At 48.6% G+C, this 21,071-nt stretch overlaps 1 protein-coding gene across 1 annotated transcript in view; it reads left to right on the forward strand.

The window, feature by feature from the left end:
• The window catches only part of LOC144160162 (creatine transporter-like), a 65,102-nt gene extending 46,068 nt beyond the window's left edge, over window positions 1–19,034 (forward strand). Inside the window, exons 11-14 of the mRNA XM_077691757.1 lie at window positions 2,839–2,938; window positions 10,156–10,256; window positions 17,885–18,040; window positions 18,757–19,034. Of these exons, the coding sequence (XP_077547883.1) occupies window positions 2,839–2,938; window positions 10,156–10,256; window positions 17,885–18,040; window positions 18,757–18,990 (591 nt within the window). The 3' untranslated portion in view covers window positions 18,991–19,034. The remainder of the gene's footprint in view (window positions 1–2,838; window positions 2,939–10,155; window positions 10,257–17,884; window positions 18,041–18,756) is intronic.
• The last annotated feature ends 2,037 nt before the right edge of the window (window positions 19,035–21,071 follow it).

The raw sequence follows: 21,071 nt of genomic DNA on the forward strand, positions 1-21,071 counted from the left end.
TAATTACCATCACTAACAATTCTGTTACGACACTGCACTCGCTTCCAGATTATTTAACTATAACTATATAATTAACTATATTTGCCGACTCCTCCGTGACACTGATAATTGAAAACTTGCCAGGGGGCCACCGAAACGGAGGCCGACGATCGCTTCGCTATACTCAATGCGCGATAACTGGAAGGTGCCTGTGACACCTTTCACTTATCGCGCATTTAGTGTTAGTCCTATTGCCTGCCGCAGAGAGGAGGACTAACGCACGTATATCGCGCGCTGGAGAGCACTAACCGGTGCACTAAAGGCCAGATGAGAGGCCCAGGCAATTCGAACAAGTCACAGCAAATCCAAGTAAAATTTTAGCAGACGCAAACCATGGCTAATTGGAATACATTTTAGGAAATCATCGCTTGCACATGTTTCCAGTTCGGTCAGTGCCCATGTTCGTGTCCCTGAATATGTGTAACACGACGCTCAATGCGTAAATACGTACAAGCTTAATGCTTTTCTCCGTGAGAGTGTCTCTCTCTCTTCTGTGCAGTTTAAAGCGAAGCTTTATATGGGTACACGAAAGAGAAATCAGGCGGCCCTGTGTACGCAGAAAACTCCTCCGGTGAAACCCGATAAAGCGTACGCGACTGTGGCTGGGTTGCCTGTCTGCAGAGCGCGCACGCAGCGAGCTACTGCGTGGAGCACAGATCAAGCGATAGCGGCGGGCAGGCAGGTGGGGCGATGGCAACCACCTGCCGCACGTTACTTCGTAGTGGGAAGACCACGCGTCATGCCTACTTCCGAAAAGCGAGGCAGCTGACATTCAGCGACGCTTCGAGCAGGAACAGGAACGAAATACAATGCCACAACCACGCAACTTGCAGTGAACTCCCGTTAAGACCAACTCGGTTAAGGCGAATTCTCGCTTATGCCGAACAACGTGGGAACGTTTGTTGGGTTTTCCACTGACCCACTGCCAAAAAAAAAATCCGCTCAAGACGAACAGCCTTGCACACGTACTCTTCGGTTAAGACGAACAACTTTCGGGGCGACCACCACTGCTGGCGATTCAGGGTAGCGAGCATAGCAGCGGTCTTGGCGGGGGCTGGCGGAGCAATCCCGCGACCAGAGGGAAATAAAAGTGAAAGGAAACTACTGCGCGTAGCGAGTAAGAAAGACAGGCGGATAAAGCTACCACTTCTGCCGCCCTTCAGCCGCCGCGGAGCCAGCGGCAAAGCAAAGTAAAAAAAGAACGACGGCGACTTTTGTAGCCACTCTGCTCTGGAGGAAAAAGGCGCAAAACTAAGAGGAAAAAAAAACTAAAAAAAAGTAGCAGCTCTCCTGACCAACGCCGTTTCTCAGCGGGAGCATGGAGTTCGCGTCGGTTCGCGTCGCGAGTCCCACCGTGTCACCGCCGAGAAAGCGAGGAGTTACCTCTGTTTCTGCTGTGTTGTCACTTAGGGTAGCGGGTGTACGTTCTCCGTCGCCGCTTCGACTGGATAAAATCAGGTACGTGCACTTTAAAACAATCTTCTATCAAGTTGCGCACTCAAATAAATGACTTTCTTTACTTTTTCCTCTATTGTTAGTACATTTCATTCACCGTCCTGAAGAAAGATATTTTCATGCCGATTTTTTTTTTTTTTTTGAAGGCTTTTGATGAGACGTACTTCTAATCCTTTCAGTTCGTCTTAACGGGAGTTCACTGTATAATAAAAAAATAACTTTTATGAACCGTGAACCGTAAGGAGAGAGGGAAATTATTTTTATTCAAAACGGCCCCCCTTAAGCGGGGCGGTGGCGGTTTTCCACGGGGCCGCCACGACCTGAACACCTCGAGAGGGCGACTATAGCACCTGGTCCGAGACCTCGGAGCTCCACCAGGCCTGCTTCCAGGCCTGGGGTGTGGGGAAGGGCGCGTATACGAATCTTTGGGCACTGGCAGATGGAATGAAAGGGCGTGTCCAGTGCCTCTAATGAGGGTAGCGGGGTGAGTGAAACAGGTGGAGGTGGAAGTGCGCTTGGATGATGCGCCATAAGTGGGCCTCCCCTGATGTAGTGGGGGGGCTTTTATAACGGGTCGGAACACATGAGTGAACACCTGCCGCGCGTTCCAGCTTCGCTGGTTAACCATTTGTACAGAGTGCATGGGCGCGCTTCAAGTGCAGAGGGGCTCTCCTGGTCGTAGTTCGCTGTCACGATGTCACGCGACTGCCGGAATCAGGTGTCGCAGCGAGGTAACGGACCCAAGTAGAGCTCCATGGCGTACCTTAAAGGCGTACCGTACCATACCGTACCACAGAGGCTTCAAAAGCCAAGCGGTTTATATAGTCATAACCGTTCGAAACTCCTGAACCGCTGGTGCTTGTCACTCATCTCCCCGTTGTTTAGCGCAAAGACAACTGCAGGTACATTTTAAGATCTGTGTATACAACCAGCAGCCCCCGCGTCCATTTAGTTAGTAACGCCCGTTGGGTTGGTTTTTACGATAGCAAGCAAAAGTGGCCGCCAAGAACGACGCGTTCCGAACTGCGCAGTAAGGCGCCGGCTCGTGCGAGATCCCGCTCGCGCTGTTCCGGGCAGGGGGCGCGCGAGCACTGCCAAGCCGGGAAATTTGAATTGCATTGGACAAACTTCCGTTCAATTAATCAAAGCGGATTGAGACAGGGAGGCCAAGAGCGTGATGGGCGGTAGCAGTGAGCGGATCACGGCGCCACAGCCCGTTATGGCGATTCACTGCTCTGCCCTTCCGCCAGCCTTCACTTTGAGTGGAACGACCTTTTTTTTTTTTTTTTTTTCTTATTCTGCTCCTTCGTTTCCTGGCTGTTTCCACCGGCTGAACCTGTGCAGGGAGGCATGTACATCATCAACCTGCTCGACACGTTGATCGGAGACAAGATGCTGTTCCTCATCGCAGTCTTCGAGTCCATCTCCGTGGCGCTGCTCTACGGTGCGTCCCTTTGTTTCCCGCTGCGAGGCCCGTCGCTTGCTACGTGGCGCCAGAAGCGCACACCCGCCACCGCGTTCCAAAGTCATCACGGAGTTCCATAAATGAGCAGACGCTAGCAGTGGAGATAAAGCGGCGACATTGCACCAGAAAAAAAAAAAAAAGTTCCTTGAACGTTTTCCAAGCAATTATCTAATGCCCATTGTGATGCGAAGAAGTCGGTGCTGTTGGTAAGGATGTTCATTTTCTAGCCCCGCTAGCGTGGTTAGCGGGCTTAGCCCTGAGGAGCCAGTAAATGAGTTGGTCGTGTGATGGAACTATGGGAGAGGGAAATGCAGTAAAAGAATGTGGAGCTAAACTTTACACCTGCCGGCCGAAAACAGCTGAGCTGTTCGACGAGTTGGATGCGTCCGGTCAAATGTAGCCGCGCATTTACTCTGGCCGACGTCCGCCAAGGGGTCCCCATCTGACGCCCACGCTGCAGGTGCTGCTGGTTGACAACGACGCCGAAGAGCTGATCACGCGCTGCAGAATTTTCGAAATGCTCCCACAGCCGAGGCACACATCTGCTTCCGCGGGAGTACGCCAAATTTCCGTGAGAGGCGGCAGCAGCACCGATGACGGCGGGAGCGCAGATGTACGGGGGCAAGATGCGGGCCCGCTTCGTGCGAGCTCTCTCCCGCGCTTGCTTTGGAACCCGGGAACTGTCCCGCCTTACGCAAGTGGATGACCAGCGAAAGCGGTTGGTTAATAACCAAAATAAATTTAGTTTACGTTATTTCAAATAGAATTTAACTTTGCTTTGGTTAGCCCACCAGCTTTGCTGGCCATCCAGTTGTGTAAGACGGGACGGTTCACGAAGGATAGAATCAGTTGGCGCACGCACAGACGCATGAATGCATGTTAAATTAATGATTTTATCATATGATCGTAACAGTACCAACAACAGCCGCATAGACCCTGTGGTAGACTCCTGCGGTAGGTTTTCTTGTCTTTACGTTCGGGCCGTTGTACTATCCGCACCCGGGCCGTTCCCTCGCAGACTTCAGGGACCACGCGTCAATTGACTGGCTTAGAAACATGCACATTAATGTGACTAACAATGATGACAGGCCTCTGCACTCCTGGCTGAAGCCTGCCGCTGATCGACCAGCCGGTTTCTATTTTCTCAAAGTATTTTATCGCGTGGTCATTTTATTAAGTTTCACATTTTTATTTTATCATCGTTTTAAGTTAGATTTGTTTTATTGAGTTATCATTGTATTGTTTTCTTTCCATTATTTTGTTTCATCTATTAGTATTAAAGGGACACTGAAGTGATATGTAAACATTACGGGATTACTAGCGCAAATTGTAGTCCGGAGTCCCCAGGCCATGTTTCGACCACTCTGGGCGCGTTTACGCGATTTTATTCAGTAGAAAAATTAATTCGAAAATGCTGTCCTCCTCTCTTTACGCTCGCCCATTTTCTATGGCGTTTTCGTGTGACGTCAGGAGGAGCCGAGCTCGCAATTGGCTGCGCTACTGCACGGCTCCCCGGCCTTAGGACAGAGTCAGTCGGCCCAGCGTTTCGTCCTTCCGGCCGCCGACGAGTCGTCGCAATTCGTTCGCTCAGTTGAAACGAAGCGAGGACACGTTTGTGAATGCAAGAATGTGTCTTTCTTTACTTGGTTAGTTTGTACACTGTATCTAGCTCCAAGTCAAGGTCGCTTCACACAAGCGCTGCACAAGCGCACATGCGACGCTTCGCTGACTGGTACGCCAGTAGGAAAATATAAGGCCTCTTGAAGGCGGGAGAAGAGTCAGCGAAGTCAATAATGGTACTAAGAAAATAAAATCAGCTAATATATTTACCGTACAGCGTAAAACTAGGGTGCGGGAAGCACTTTTTTGCGCTGGGCGAACAAGCACAGCGGCCAGCAGCACGACTACACATCTGCGAACGCTTTTCCGTCTAAGAAATGCAATTGGTAGACGTGAGATATTGTGGAAACTTGGGGGATGCTTACTGCACGAGCGTAAAACAACAAATAGCCACCTAAGCTGCTTGGAATTCTAAAACTAAATAAAAGTGTAAACTGGTTATACATTATATTATATATACCTTATATTTCCAAGGTCGGCCGCGCTCGCCCGTGGCTGAATGGTTTGGAGCGCTAGGGATGTCAGCACAAGTGTTTTGCAAGTCACAAGTTCGAATCCCCGCGGGTACGTGCTCTTTTTTTTATAAGTTAACTTTTTCGTTTTCCGCCGATGTTTTCTATACTGAGTTCACTTTTTTTTGGGCCGCAACGTTCATTGCCCCACGAACTAGTTCACAGAACGTGCGCAGGCTGGCACTGGCGCGCTAGCGAGTTCTCGTTGGCGTGCTGTTGCCATAAGCACCGACTGCTTGCGGGCAGTGGGCACAGGCCAAAATCAACAGACCCTTGGCCTGGATCGAACACGCTTTTTACGATACAGGCATGAGTGAGGCAACATCCAAATATAGGGGAAAAGCGCATGGCATTTGAGCGTCTGCGGGGACGCGGAGGGCGTTCATGCACTGCGTAGGCCTCGGCTAGTGAATGCTACGATTCCAAGCCGTCCTGGGAGGCTTATCTTTATGCATTTTACAGCCGACAACATGGCAGAAGAGCGGCACAATGATTACTAAGATATTAAGAACGCCCATCCAACAACGCCATTCGCTGTGTTTTACAGAACCGAAACCGAAACCGAAACTTGTTTGATTGCTAACCTTGGGTATCGTCCAATCACGGTGCCCCCTCCTCCCAACGTCACAGCCTTAGTTGGTGCGGCCGCCGCAAACCGCGCATGGTAGTTTTTCTTCTTTCGCGCTTTGTAAAATAATTACCGATTTGTCAACCGGATAAACGATGAAAAATGTGCTAGTGGGCCTCCTCGATTTACCAGTCCTTGACCGTCCGCGGGCAGTCCGAGGACTGCGTTCGGACCGGGAGTCCCATAGGAATGCATGGGAAAATCGAGCGCCGGATCGCGCCTCGGGCAGTCCGCGGACGATCTGGGACTGATAATCGAGCAGGCCCAGTTTGAGTCAGCCTACGCAGTGCAAGCAAAAAAATTACACTATCTTCCCGTGGGGAACCCTGATGAGGATGCGAAGCATCGCGGCGGTTCCGTGTGGTTCCATTGTGTTGCCGTTATGTTGAGTGATCTGGTTTTTACTAGCGCCAGAGGGAATTCCGCGTCCGGGTCCACACCGGTGGCAAAGGCACGCAAGTGCTGTTGTGTTACGGTGAGTAGGCGGTGGTTCTCGAGGCGCCGAAACTCGTCCATCATGTTCTTGTCGATGTTGTCTCTGTGGTATAATCGGTAGTCTCCGTCAGCTTTGGTGAGGTAAAGGTTGTTGACATTGGTGCACCGGCTGAGAGCAATGTACACGCCCTCCTCTTCGCAGCTTTGTCTTCTCGTTTTTCTTCTTCTTCGGCGGTTCCCGTACGGGAAGATGACGACGGTGGTTGAACGCGAACCTATCTCGTGATGGATTCTTTGGTTGGCCAATCCCGAGGGGCATCCTGCCACAATCAGCATCAGAGGCGCTGCGGACGGGGCTGGTTGAGCTGCAAGGCGCGTGGCGCTTCCCGCCACAGCTTTCCCACGGGAAATTCAGCATCCCCCTCTAAAGTTTTCAGTTCGTCGTTTCCGTTGACGTTCAGCTTCGCGTGCCTTCGTTGTATCAGTAGCTTCTTGACGTAGTTTGAATGAGTCAAGGACATAAGGCGCGTTCGTAGCACTTGCTCCTGTCCCGGATTTGTAGCGTAGTGGGAAGAGCACCGCGTACCTCCCGTTGCGGCTAGAGAGTCGTGAGATCGAAACCGGGCCCGCTAACTATTTCTTTTTTTATAGTGTAGTATCGCGGAGCTGTGGGTGTAAGGAGGAGAGTTGCGCATGCGCAGTGAGCGTGTGGACGGCGCCGCCATAAACGACGGAGGACCAGGCGAGCCTAAGAAATGCTCCGCATTTAAAACGGGAGCTTGACAAGTTCACTTCAGTGTCCCTTTAAGTTAACGCAATCATCTCTACTCAACGCCACTGCGTCCCCAGAATAAGCGTTGGCTGGGATGCACCTGTTCGCCTCACGTGCCGTCGCGTTACTGCTTTGTGCTGCGCCGCTGCGAGGCCTCTTTAAATAAAAAATTACTCGGCGCAAAAACAGGGACAAAGAAGAAACACGTGACACACAACACAGTGTTTTAGCGCCGAGTAATTTTTTTTAGCGTAATGTACCAACTCGCCCACATCAAGCTTTTGTTAGTTTTATTTTATCTTAGCAGACGGACTTAGAAATCCCGACCAATACGAGTCTAGCAGCTTCCCGCTGGAGCGATGAGGACACCCAGGCAATTTCTATGTCCCATCACTTGCCTCTGAATTTGGTATTGCGGCGTGGTGTGAGTTGCGCGGCTGCAACAGGTTTCTCTGCATTGCGTCGGCGGCAGTGAACTGGCGCAGCAGAACAGCCGCCGCTTTCCCCGTGGCTCTGCGCGTCCCCAGGCGTTGCGTAGCAGCGCCAGATCGCCTTCCCTGTGCACGAGCTACGGAACGTGTCTCTCGTTTATTTTGTGTTTTACTTCTGATGCACGTGGAACGGAACGCGCCCATTGAAAATTTGGTGTCAGTTCTACCGCCAGAATTTTTTTTTTGTCACGATGATAACAAGTTACTGCAACTGGGCGCATTGAATTTCTCGAATCACATGCCTCCAACTCACCACCACGGAAAGAGCGACCCTCCGCCGGCCAGGGTATTCGACCCCACAACAGCAAGACGAGAAGACACGCATTCCAGGTCCCATTCGACAATACATCAGAGTGGCTCAAATACAACGTAACATGCATCCGACCTATAACAAGGCACGACGAGCAGCAAGGGCACGAGCAATCCACGTGCCGTATGTCCACCTCCCCTTCGCTCGCTATGCAGGCGCCTCTCATGGATACCCCCACAAATCTGCCCACGCTGCCAGTGTGACTGACGCCAACGGAAAAGAATTAACCGCAGTCACGACCATTAAAAAATCTGTAGAAAGAGCTGAACAAGTTGCTATCGCCTTAGCCGCTACCACTTGCGAACACTACACAGTTATACTGGCAGACTCCCAAGCTGCATGCCGCGATTTTCTGATCGTACGAATATCTCTGCCGGCATTGGCTATACTAAAACAAATTAAACGACTTCCAGAACAGATCGTCGCGTCACCTGGCCACGAAACTCGCGCACATACACACCGGGCCGTTTCCCAAGAGGGTGATAACCTACAAGATGACGACATCCTCAAGCCTACGCCCCTGAGAAAATACGCCGACATACTCGCCCACTACCGGCGCGGGCGCCAAAAATACCCACACCCCACCCACACCTATCCATAACCGAAGCTACAATATTCCGGCGACTACAAACGAACTCTTAGCCCCACGCACAGTACCCTACTCCATGCAATGTACCCCACCCTCTACCCCGCATCTTGCAAATACTGCCCCCACCGTGGCACCCTATACCATCTGGTATGGGGGGTCAAAAAACCCCGTCCCTTACTCCTAATCCCCAACCTGCATACGAGCAGTGGGTGGACCGGCTGACCAGCTCCTATCTCTCCTCCCAGCGTAGCCTGGTGGAGAGGGCCCGGGTGGCCAGCGTAGGCCAGGGTATCCCGGACTAGAGGAAACCCCCCCACCAGGCGGGTGCTCAGACATCAGCACATAAGGCTCGCCTAAACAAAGTTTATTCCTCCTCCTCCTCCTGTCACGATGATCCAAGTAGCGCACTCAATGGCTCTGATACTTGAAACGAAGCTTGACATCCCCAGCTTTCGCGCTCAAAAAAGCCAACCCCCCAGGAACATAGTGAAATTGTAGCAGATAAGCGATATTTCGCACAGAGTGTGGAATAAACTTGGATATGAACACTGTAAAATTTTTTTGCAGAAGCCTAAATAGTTGTTGCGTAATTGCTCGCCAAAAATTATTGCTCATATATTTTTCAAAGGGAAGGTATACATTGCCTTGGAACCTGGTAGAGCGACGTTCTAAATTTTAAACTCCGCAGAGCGCAAGCTTCCGCCTTCAGAATTAGCTGAAGGAAAATATTGTTACGAGAATATTGTTACGAAAATATTGTTCTCTCACGGCCGCTTTGCAGATAACACAATAAAACCTCCTTAATTCGAACTGCAAGGGAACGCCACATCAGCTCGAACTGACGAAAGTACAAAGTAACAAAACGGGGAAAAAAGACGTACAATGCCATTGGGGAGCAGCAGAGCATGTCAGTAATTGAATGCTTGGAGAATTCAGCGAGTGAAGCAGCTGCCTTTTATCCTCGAAGGTGAGAGCCGGCGCTTCTTGATCAACGAGGGAATGCAGCGGAAGGCCTCCTCTTCGCCTTCTTCAAGACTCTACAAGAGACGGACGGCATTCCGCACGGTCGTTAACTCCGAGCCATGCATGCCCCACGGGTGCTTCGTCCGCCCCTCCACGGGCTCACTCGCAGCGACAGCTTCTACGCTTCTAACCGCAGAAATAATGCCGTCTGTCAGCACGCCCCGCGGGTACAAAAAAATGGCCGAGTTTACGTGAAAAGCTGCTGGTAAAATGCTGCCGGAGACATTTCCGTAATTTGCACTCGTATCGACGCTCCGCAGAGAAACTTCTCTCGAAAGCTCCTCCATGGACCTTGGAGGTTGTAGAGCGCTTTTAGCTGATTTAGCTTCCCTCTCAGCTTTTCTCTCAAGTTTCCGGAGGCGACGCAGCCTCGATGCGTACGCAGCGGATGCGTCTCTCTGGCCCTGGGCCAGCCAGGCCCCGAGTTGCCGGCCGGTGGCGCGTGGTTCGCATTATCCGTGGCACAGGCCATGACTCGTGTTCGAATTTGCGATCGTTCTTATACATAGAGTTATGTGGGATCTTGGCCGTACCGAACCGTACAGTTCGAATTATCCATGAATTCGAATTATTGAAAGTCGAATCAACGAGCTTTCACTGTAATGTAAACAAATCGCTCGTCACCTTCAACCACGGTGCGCGTCATTTGTCCTGCCGCCACGTAACAATATTTTTCATTGCGCTGAATACCTCCAGAGTAATCAGTCACTCGTGAAAGTTGAACTGCGACGGGCCGCAAAACTGCACTTCTGCTGCGGCCTGGCGCCGCACAATTGACGAGCGTGTAACGCCGGCTATTGTTTCCTCGCATCCCAGGCGTCAACCGCCTGTCTTTGGACATCGAGTTCATGCTGGGAAGGGTCTCCGGAATGGCCGTCAAATTCTGCCTGCAGTTTGTCTGCCCAATCGTCCTGAGCGTACGTACTATATAGTGTTCTCCTTATCACGGTATACAATCTGCACGCACCACGGGGGGGAACTCCTTAGACCATGATTACACTGCAAGAAATACTATTTAGGTGAGGACACTGCACACGAACGGTGCGACAAGGGCCCCTCGGCGAGCCCTGATGGACCGAGACTCGTCCGTCGGCAGGTGACGCTGATGTGAAAAGTTTCCCCACCATTGCGTTGTTTTGAAACGCAAATTTCGAGAGAGCGCAGCTGTCGAGAAAATTTGATTCAGAGGTTAGTGGGCGGGGAGTGATTGGAGAGAGTCTTGCGCATACTCGCAAGTCTGGACCGTCTGCTTTTGCGGCGGCACGCACCACTGGGTCCTGGTGCGCCCCGCTGACCGTCTGCTCGGGCGGCAGCATGTTTGGCAGCAGTAGCCCTAGATCGATAATTTTGTACACTTGAGGCTTGTCTGTATCTCGCGGACGGACCGACATCTGCGAGCACCGTTTCCTCCTAAAGACCAGCACTTCCCGCTTGCAACCTGTGACGCGTGAGCTATTCGCACCGATTGGTTCGCTCCCGAGTGGGCGGCCAAGGAGCAGACGTCGGCATCCACCCATAAAAATGAATACCTTGTAGTACCGTAAACTTGGGCAAGCCCCGAAAGTTAAAAAAAAAATAAAGTCTCGGCGGTTCCACGAATGCACACTTATTTGTGACGCCAAAATGATTTGTGGTACCAAAATGATAGTTTTAAGGCAAACATTTACAAATGCCCACGTGATAAAGAAGACTGCAGCGACTTTAAAGGCCAACTGCACTCAAATTTTCGACAACGTAAAAATAAATGTCACCTAACAGTTCATATAAAAAGGGTGCGAAATGCAAAATATTGCGCTCCAAACATCAACGCGCGCGACGAAAACGGCTCGCGACATTCGCGTTTTCGGAACCGAAACTGAATAGAAAAGGCGGCCATAGCAGCGGCCGGACGTGACGTACGTGAGGGAACGGAAGCGACCGCGCCAGAGCCGGCGGCCGCTCAGAGCCGCCTTCAAATGCGCGTGGTAGCGCCGCGTTTCGCTTTTTTATTTCCACAGAAGAACTCCCACTAACGTTTGCCCATGATAATGGAGTTGGGCGCAATTCCGGCATCCCGTTGCTATCAATCGAGGTGAAGTAGACCAGCCGACAGTAATTTTTTCCATCATAATAACTGCCGGAATGGCAATTTTTGGCATTGCAAGTAAAAAACGGACCCTGATTTACAAAGCTATTTGCTCGTATACGATATCGAAAAGCAGCTTTTATTATCAATCAATCAATCAATCAATCAATCCTTTATTGGAAGAAACCAAAATATATCGTGTGCTACAGGGACAGAGACTAAAGGCTAAATCGCCTGACGAGGACTCTGTCCCTCTGCAGTTCAACAACGTTGCGTGTACATTTTACGCAAAAGATATTGACAAGTTGGGTATCTGTACAGAGCAAAGCTTGCCACAAAAAAAAAATCTAGAACAACTTGTCTAGTAAAAGAACACCAAGAAAATAACTACATCCAAAATATATACGAGCAAGTTCACATCATAATATAAAGCAGTTCATACAACCGATACCCAAAAAAATAATAATTAACAAAAAAAAACGCTTACAACTGATCAAATTGTTACAACAATAATACATGAATTTCTCATGACACAGTGAATAACTATACACACGTGTATAATATTTCGCTAAGCACGGTAACGCCATTCACAAAAGGAAAGCAAGAAAACAAACCAGAAAATTTCAGCTAGATTGCGTGAACAAAAATGGAAGGCAATATCAATTGCTGTAGTGGAGACCGAGTGACTGCAATACATTCTTAATGTGCTGTTTAAACGCACTTGCCGAACGCGTGAAATCTATTTTACCATTTAATTTATTAAGTATAAAAAGTGTTTGATATTCAGTTGTGTGTTTGCCATAATTTGTCCTGGTTTTCGGCATTCTCCTCTTTTTTTGTCGCATTGAATAACCTGAATCGTGATCTACGCCTGGCCTGCAAAGGTTATTTTGTTGTATGTACTGTAGCAGCTTAAAATAGTAAAGCTGGTCTGCTTTTAATATATCGTGTTTCAAAAACAGGGGAGATGTCGGCAGACTCTGGTAGTTTCCGTGATAGTTTTCAAAACATCTAAGCACTTTCTTCTGTAGCACAATCAATTTACTATAATTGCCGCACGTCGTTGTTCCCCATACTAATAATCCATAACAGAGCTTCGAATAGAACAAAGAGCGGTAAAGAAGTTTTTTTAGCCAAAGCGGAATTAATGTTGTTAACTTGTACAGGGTGCCAACAGTTCGAGCCAATTCTATGCATAAGTGTTCAACGTGTGCTTTCCATGATAATTCCTCCTGAAACCAAACGCCAAGGAATTTTTGCTCTCTAACCCTTTCAAGGAGCTGGTTATTGAACATAACTTTAAAAGTGGTGCATAACGGTTTATTTATAGGGCGAAATATGATGTACGTAGTTTTTTTGGCATTCAATTGTAACCTGTTATTTTTCAGCCAGTTCGACAGGCGTCGCATGTAATCGTTAACGCTGCTTTCAAGTGACGCGAGATTATTAGACGTAAAAAAGATATTAGTGTCATCTGCATACATTATGAGTTGTGGTGAAGGGGGTATCGAAACAATATCATTTATATATGCAAGGAAGAGGAACGGTCCTAAAATCGAGCCCTGTGGGACACCCTGTTTCAACATTAATTTTGAAGACATTGTGCCATCAACATTCACAGTTTGGTAACGGTCTTGCAAATATGACTTAATAAGATCTTGGGCAATTCCACGTACACCATAAATGAACAACTTATTAAGCAGCAGGTCATACTGTATGGAGTCAAAGGCTTTCTTAATGTCTAAGAACAGTCCAAGCGTGTATTTTCGATTTTCCATGTTAGCTAATATTGCGTCCTTGATAAGAAGTAACGCCTGCTCAGTCGAACGCCCTTTCCGAAAACCGTATTGGCTGTCTGTTATTATACCATGTATATCAAAGAAAGAAACGAGTCTGTCCAAAATAACACCCTCAAAAATTTTAGATAGCGTTGTTAGCACGGAGATAGGGCGGTAATTTGATGGGTTTTCTGGATCACCGCTCTTGAATATGGGAGTGACTTTTGCAACTTTTAACTTTTTTGGGAAGACACCAGTGCTCAAGGTAAGGTTTATTATATATGCTAGAACTTCGGAGATAAACGGTGCAATTGACTTTATCTCGGACGGCCCGATGTCATCAATTCCTGCTGCGACGTTTAGTTTAAGCTTTCTTATCAGTGATTCTACCTCCATAGAATCAGTAGGCCTTAAAAAAATTGACTCGGAAATACATGTGGCAGATGTCGTAGTTTCAGCATCATCGCTATCATTCCAGCTGTTGTATGAACCTGCGTTCACAAAATGCGCGTTCATAGCATCAGCTACGGCCTCCCCACATATGCTCCTACCGTCTAGTGTAATTGTGGTCATTTTGCGATGTGTTTTCGTTTTCCCGGTAAGCCTGTTGACCTCGTCCCACACCTTTCTGGGGTTTCCCTGTATATATTCAAACTTATTGTGGAAATATTGTTCCTTCGCTTTCTTAAGATCGGTTGTCGACATATTTCGGTATTTTTTATATTTTGTAAACAATTCACCATCGCTCTTTTTAAGATACTCATGATATAATTTGTTCTTCGTTTTTATTCTGGCGTATAGGATTGAGCTCATCCACGGTTTGCGAAATTTCTTTGTTTGCTTGGAGGTACATTTTTCTAGGGGAAAAGCAGCGTAGTGACAATCCTTTAATATGCCCTCAAAAACATCGTAGGCGTTCTCGGCGTCACATTGCAGGTAAACAGGGTTCCAGTCCGCCGATTCAATCGAGCGTAGGAATATTCCTAGAGCTTCGTTAGTAATTTTTCGCCGAAAATATACCCGTTCGTTATTTACGTGTTTGTTTGTAGCAAAAGAAGGTAGTAGAAAAAATATTGGTAAATGGTCGCTCAGGTCGCATGATAGCACACCACTGCGACATTCGTGTGGACGCATGTTCGTCGCGCATATGTCTAGTAAAGTAGCACTGTGCGTAGTTAATCGTGTGGGCACATGGATAAGATTTGCAGCATCATAAGTACATAATAGAGCATTCAGTTCTTTCGCATAGTTATCATTACAACAGAGATCAATATTAATGTCACCCAAGACAACATAAGAATGCTTTTCACATATTGAAGAGGACAAGAACATCTCGAAAAATTCTAAAAAGTTGCGTTTTCGCCCTTGCGGGGGTCGGTATAATAGTAGCACTATCAGTTTCGATAGCCGAACAGCCAAACATTCCACATCTGCCGAGATAAAGGAAAAATCATGTAATACTTCAGAAGTCAGTTCTTCTTTGAAATAAACGGCTAGGCCACCGCCTCTTTTGGTTTTGCGACATAAGTGCTCGGAACGATAGCCATTCAAACGCGGCGCATTATCAGGGTTTGTAACCCAAGTCTCTGAAAAGGCGAGGATGTCGTAGCGCTCATTAAAGGATTCCAGAAAGAGGGTAAGTTCATCCATTTTGTTTTTTATACTTCTGATATTCATATGAATGACTGAAAATGAAGTTCCAGGACTACAGAATTCACGATTAAATTCTTCTGTGCTGTAGTAGTTACCACTAACGTCCGAGTTCGTCGCCATATCGCTACAGCGTAGCTATCATCCCGTTGAAGTCCCGTTTTTTTTTTTTCCTTTTTCTTTTTCTTTTTCCCTTTACGCGATTTTGTCCAGGTCAGCATGGGTCGAAATTTGGACGCTTTTTGCTTTTTCGTCTTTGCGTGCTAGCACTTTGCAAGAAGCCGTCCAAACAAATTTCCATCCCACTTCTTTTTTTCTTTTTGATCGCCGCAGAAAGCAAAGCCTTAGTTGCCCGAGTCAGGTGCTCGTTTACATAGATTGCATCTTTCGCTTCACTGCCCAGAACAGAGGTGGCTACTCTGCTCTTCCGGCATTTTGTCAATATGCTGTCTCGCTTGCTGCGGTGAACAAACCGTACAATAATGTTTTGTGCATCCGAATTCTTTGTGGGCACCCAGTGACACGTGTCGATGTCCGTGCTATCAACTTTGATGCCAACGCTCTTGCCTATATGCTGGATGACGGTGAGAGGGTCGTTGTCAGTTGGCACGCCTTTGATCTCAAGATTATTAAGGCGTTGGTATCGTTCTAGGTCCTCGCACTTGTTCGCCAGCCTGTCATTCTCAGCTTTTAGGTCCCTGTTTTGCTTGACAAGCTCATTCATTTCTTGTCTCAGTTTTTTTATTTCTTCAGTTGCCGTCTTTACGCCATTGCAGACGTCAGTGCAGAACGAAATAGACTTTTTCAGTTCATCAAATTCTGCCCTTAGATCACGTGTGAACTTGTCAAACGCTGATAATAGCTCACGCATGTCCTTCATGTCTGTAACATCTTTTTCAGGAACCTTGCTACTGGCTCCCCTTGTGCCGTCTTTCCCCATCCAAAAACTGACAACACCGCAGTGAGTTCGGCAGCAGTGCAATCAAATACGACCAGTGGGGTAGTTAACTTGATACTAAATTACTCACCTGCAAAAGGTGGCAAGCGTAGTTTAGGCTGGCGTCCCTTGTGCACTGCCGCCGAACTGAGGGGTGCGTCCTTTTCACTGCCTTTTATATTGCAGCAGGCCTAGGAGCGCAGTCGTCGCCGTCACGTGTTGAAGCGCACGTCGTAGATTCCGGTGGAAGGTGACGACCGAAGTAGCCACCACCGGCGGTGAATCCGAGATTGCGACGATCCGCGTCCCTTCTCCTGCCCAGTCAGGATGCGCAGGAAACCAGTGCTGCAAAAGGTCGCAAGCGTAGTTTAGGCTGGCGTCCCTTGTGCACTGCCGCCGAATTGAGGGGTGCGTCCTTTTCACTGCCGCAGGCCTAGGAGCAGCAGGCCTAGGAGCGCAGTCGTCGCCGTCACGTGTTGAAGCGCACGTCGTAGATTCCGGTGGAAGGTGACGACCGAAGTAGCCACCACGGCGGTGAATCCGAGATTGCGACGATCCGCGTCCCTTCTCCTGCCCAGTCAGGATGCGCAGGAAACCAGTGCTGCAAAAGGTGGCAAGCGTAGTTTAGGCTGGCGTCCCTTGTGCACTGCCGCCGAACTGACTGTGCACTGCCGCCTACACACTGTGTCCCACAATCCGACCCCTCGGCTACCACGTCGCCCTCTCTGAAGGGAACAAATCGCACGCGGGCGGAGATAAATCACTATTTCTACTATACATTACATACAAACAGCTTCGTGAATATCGGCCCAGTATTTTTTCCCCTGTGTGCACATCGAGAACCGAATTATAAAAGGGATCTGAAACTATAAGCCCGCCTCCAGAGCTAAATGACGCACTAAAACACGAAAACACTTCCTATCTACCGCTGCTTTCTACTTTAACCAGAGACAGGTACTGTTGAAAACGTTTTACTTTCAAATAAACTAAATCTAACGCTCAAAGTAAATACTTCACTTGGGAATCGAACAAAAATATAATCTATTGTTTAGGAGAGGAGCAGTTTAGTTTTTGCACTTCCCAAATACGATGGCCAATATTTGTGCGGGTGTATTTGTTACTACGAGAAAGGCTGATTTTGGTTCACTTAGCTAGCGAGACAAAAGTCGCACAAATGTTTATAGCCCCGTGTACAAGAACTCTATTTGGGTCGTAAAACTTTTGGAAATGTCTAAAGGATAGAGGTGGCGTAGGGCCAGCCAAAATGAGGCCAATATTGGACGCGAAAGTGCAAGTGGTCAATAATTTATAATATATATCTTTTTTTTCTGTGGTAAGTGCAATAGGAATGACAAATGTAAGGCAAGTGCTTCTTTCGCGCTATTTTTTTCTTTGAGTAAAATATTATTTTCAAGTAAAAAGAGTTTTGCTAACTCCAACACGTTCGCAAGCGCCTGAATACGGTTAGGCTTCTAATCATTTTTTTTTTTTTTTTTGCATTGAGAAAAATGGGGGATATTACTGCCTATGCGGTTAGTTCAAACATTTGATGGCGACGCCGGTACAGCGCGCTGGTGTAGCAGAGAAACCCCGGGTGAACGCATCATTGCGCCCGGCGAAGCGCCCTGCAAGTCGCCGGAGAAGCGCGAGCTTCACGGGACAGGTTCCCCAACCTCCGTCACAGGCCGCTCGGAACTTGTTACGGCGACTCTCCGCCAGGTGCAAACGTCGTCTGCTCGGAGGTACTTTGAACGGCGGTACCTAGCGCTCTTTGTGATTACGAAGCTAAGGATTTCGCCATGGTGATTTTAAGAGCATAGACTACTTATTTGGACAAAAAAAAAATGTGAGTGCAGTTGGCCTTTAAGCCGTATGCGGGCCATGACCATTTGTTGCATACTGCAGTTTTCCCGGATACATACTTGTACCTCGCACTTCTGTTGCGTAGCGAGTTCGCGTATTTGTGTATTTTCGTCAAAACAAGAGCAGGCCATTGGGCGCAGCTTGGTATCTGTCAGTCTGTGGGTGACAGACCAACTGCGCAAACATATAGCACATCCTTGGTGGAGCGTTTACTTCTTCCTTCGTTGTCCTCATTTACCATTGCTACCGCAGACCATCCTGGTGACCGAGTTCTTCACGTACAAGCCACTGACGTTCGCCGAGTACGTGTACCCGAAGTGGGCGCAGGCTGTCTCTCTCATGCTTGTGCTCGTGCCTTTCCTCATGATGGTAGCGGTGGCCATCCGACACTTCTACCGCTGCGGACTCGTAAGGGATAGCCAACAACACCTTGATCGCTTAGTGTTTAAACGAAGGTGCATGACTTGCGCATAGTAATATGCGCAGATTTTTTTGCACGGAAACTTCACTGTGCATGAGAACAGTGGCGTCAAAAGAGTCTGTGCGGTGTGGTGGCACTGTCCTCATGTAGCAACTGGTCGTCCGTGTCGATGCTTACGGGAACTTTTCCTTTACGGGCTTCCAAGGTTTGTCAAATATTGTACGTGTGACTCCGTCAACTGGGTGCATGTTTCTGCCACAAGATTTGGGGAAAAAAGCTTTCCTTGTCAATTAAGAAATCTTTGCAATCAGATGCTTTGTTTTTGCCACGGACACTACTACGGCTGAGATAGCTGTCTTAATTGCAATACTTGGTTACGAACGGACATACAACAGAAAATAACCGGAAAATATGGAAGGAGCGCACAACGACGCCATGAAGGGCTGCCGAAGGAAACGTCTGCACCGAATAGAGGTCCCGCAGGCATTACAACTTTCAGTCCGAGTTACGCAAGTCGCGTGTTGAAAGACTTTCACGTTAGAAGGAAGCGAAAGAGAGACAACGTCGCCGGAACAACCAAAAGCGGCGTACTTCTTACTTATTGGCCTAAATTACGTGCGATCGACCTGCAGGCTGAGTTCGCCCGTGCGAGCGCTAATCGATCTTGCCTCCAGTTGCTTATACCGCGTGTGTCCCTCCGCAGAGCTGTTCCAACGCCGTTAAGCCGGCGCTCCAGTGGGGTCCCAAGGATCCCGGGCTGCGTCGCGAGTACGAGAACTTCCTGGCGGCGCGAAACTACCCGACCGTCTCTCCGGAGGAGCTGAAGGAAGTGCTTGCCGAGCTAGAAGCGTTGGCGCCAAAGCCGGAAGCGGCCGCCGGAGACGGAGCGCCCCATCCTGCGCCTCCAGAGGCAGGCGAGGGCGAGAAAGCGGAGTAGACCGCGAGCAGATTGGACGCCACGCCAATAAAAAAATTCCTCGGAGCCCTTGTGTCGGCTTATGTGGCTTGAACTTCTTCCGCGCTTTGAGCTTGCTGGCGTTCTTGCATGCGGATCAGCGCGAAACCCTTTCCATGCCGAGGCACGGCCCGAGTCAACCCGGACGAGCACCGGGCTTCCCCGGCGCTCTGCGGAGCCACCAGGGGCGCGCGCTTCTTTACTGCGACAGCGCCCCATAGAGTTTACACTCTATGCAGCGCCCAGAGGGGGCTGTCCCTATCCGCACGCCTCGCGCGGATAATTTTAAATGCAGAGCATTTCAGTAACTCACGATGTCACCCGCGTTGGCGTCCGTAGTCCGCACGCTCACTGCGCATGCGCGTCGAGTCGAGGCGATAGCGAACACTCTCTCGCGAGGGACATTGGATTGGATTCGAACACTCTCTCGCGAAAGGCATTGGATTGGATTGGCTTGGATTGGCTTAAATTGGCTTGGATTAGATTGGATTTGGATTGGATTAAAGTGGATTGTGTTGGATTGTGTTTTGTCATAGCCGCGGCTCGTTGCGTCCTAGCCGCGGCAGACGCGCTGGGGCCGGCGCATGTGCAGTGCTCTCTCTTCCGCGGTTCCCTCTCCGTCGGGCGCGCTGCGCATATAACCGGTGTGCCGTTCTCCGGCGAAGCAACATCCGCGTTTGGCTTAAATGCCTAGAGTCCACGCCGCTTTACAAGTACGCCAACGTCGTCGACTGGGACCGGCTTACGCAGTCCCCTCAACGTATATAAGCGGCGGAGCGCGCGTTCGGAATTCAGTCAAGGACGTCTTTGCTTGGCTTTCGCTTGACGTGACGCTTTGCTTGACTCGAGTAGATGCGACGCATTTACTCGAGTTCCCCCCGTGGGAAGATGCGGGCGGCTATTTAAAGCTGTCCGCATGCCTCGCACGAATAACTTTCAAAACTGTCCGCACGCCTCGCGCGGATAACTTTTAAAATCGTCCACACGCCTCGCACGGATAATTTTTAAAACTGTCTTTCTCTTGGTGACCATGGCGTGCATCATATGACGCTTATCTTAAAGTGTCTCCGTTCTCGCCTTTTGAATACGTGCGAAGATTGAAATTGTTTTATGAAACAGTAAAGTTCCCACTTCTGAAAGATTACATACACAAGAAGCTATTTGCATAGTTGCTCAAATTAGACATTTCATGTCAGTATTCCTTTAAGGGCGCAGGGTAAGCTGAATTTTTAAAAAAGGGGAACTCTTCGTCTCTGTATTTAGGGAAGTTCACCTCCTTTTGCACATTTTCCATAATCACACTTATCTTAGAAGGTTGTATTTCTAGTTCAAAAACAGTTTTTCTGTAGGCAAGTAGCAACTGGCCACGTCCCATTTTAGAATCTGCTCGGTGCTTATTGTCATTTTGTCCATCAAGAAACTCCCAGCTCGAGATAAAAACGCTAGTCTTGAACTACCTGTATTAAGAAATTGCTTAGCAACCATTGCATAGCTGATGCTTCAGCCAAGATAATCCAAGGACGTTGTGCACGCTTTTTCCACATTTGTGCTTCAAAGCCGCGCACCAACAAATGTCTTTGCGGGCTTCACCCTCTCAAGATTGCAACAATGGGTGCTGTTCTTTCATTCAATGATGGTAGTAGCATCGTACGAGCCAGCGTTTCGAAATAATTCAGATTGAGCCCTGGGCGCAACACCACCACCAAGTGGCTAAAAGAAGTCTACCAGAAGCAAAGATACTTTGCGAACAGAGCTGCACAAGAGCCCAAGAACAGAGCTGCACAAGAGCCCAAGAAATAGGCAAGGCAGAACAGACGACTCGCTGTAAAGCGAAAACATGATTTAGACAGTGATTATGAAGCTGGCGCCTTTTAAATAAATGACACGCGTGGTGTTTGAGGCAAAAAATTAGTTTTTTTACCCAATTTCTTACTTTAAACTCAATTATCTCAAAACTGTTTTTTTACATAGGTACCATTATTTCCTATATCTTCCAGGATAAGCGGCCGATTCTTTTTCCCTGTCATCTACATAAGTTGTCACATCTACTGTGCTAGAATTAA

This window comes from Haemaphysalis longicornis, unplaced genomic scaffold (assembly GCF_048455015.1).
Source record: "Haemaphysalis longicornis isolate Haplotype H1 unplaced genomic scaffold, Haemaphysalis longicornis Haplotype H1 scaffold_10, whole genome shotgun sequence".
NCBI classification, from domain to species: Eukaryota; Metazoa; Arthropoda; class Arachnida; order Ixodida; family Ixodidae; genus Haemaphysalis; species Haemaphysalis longicornis.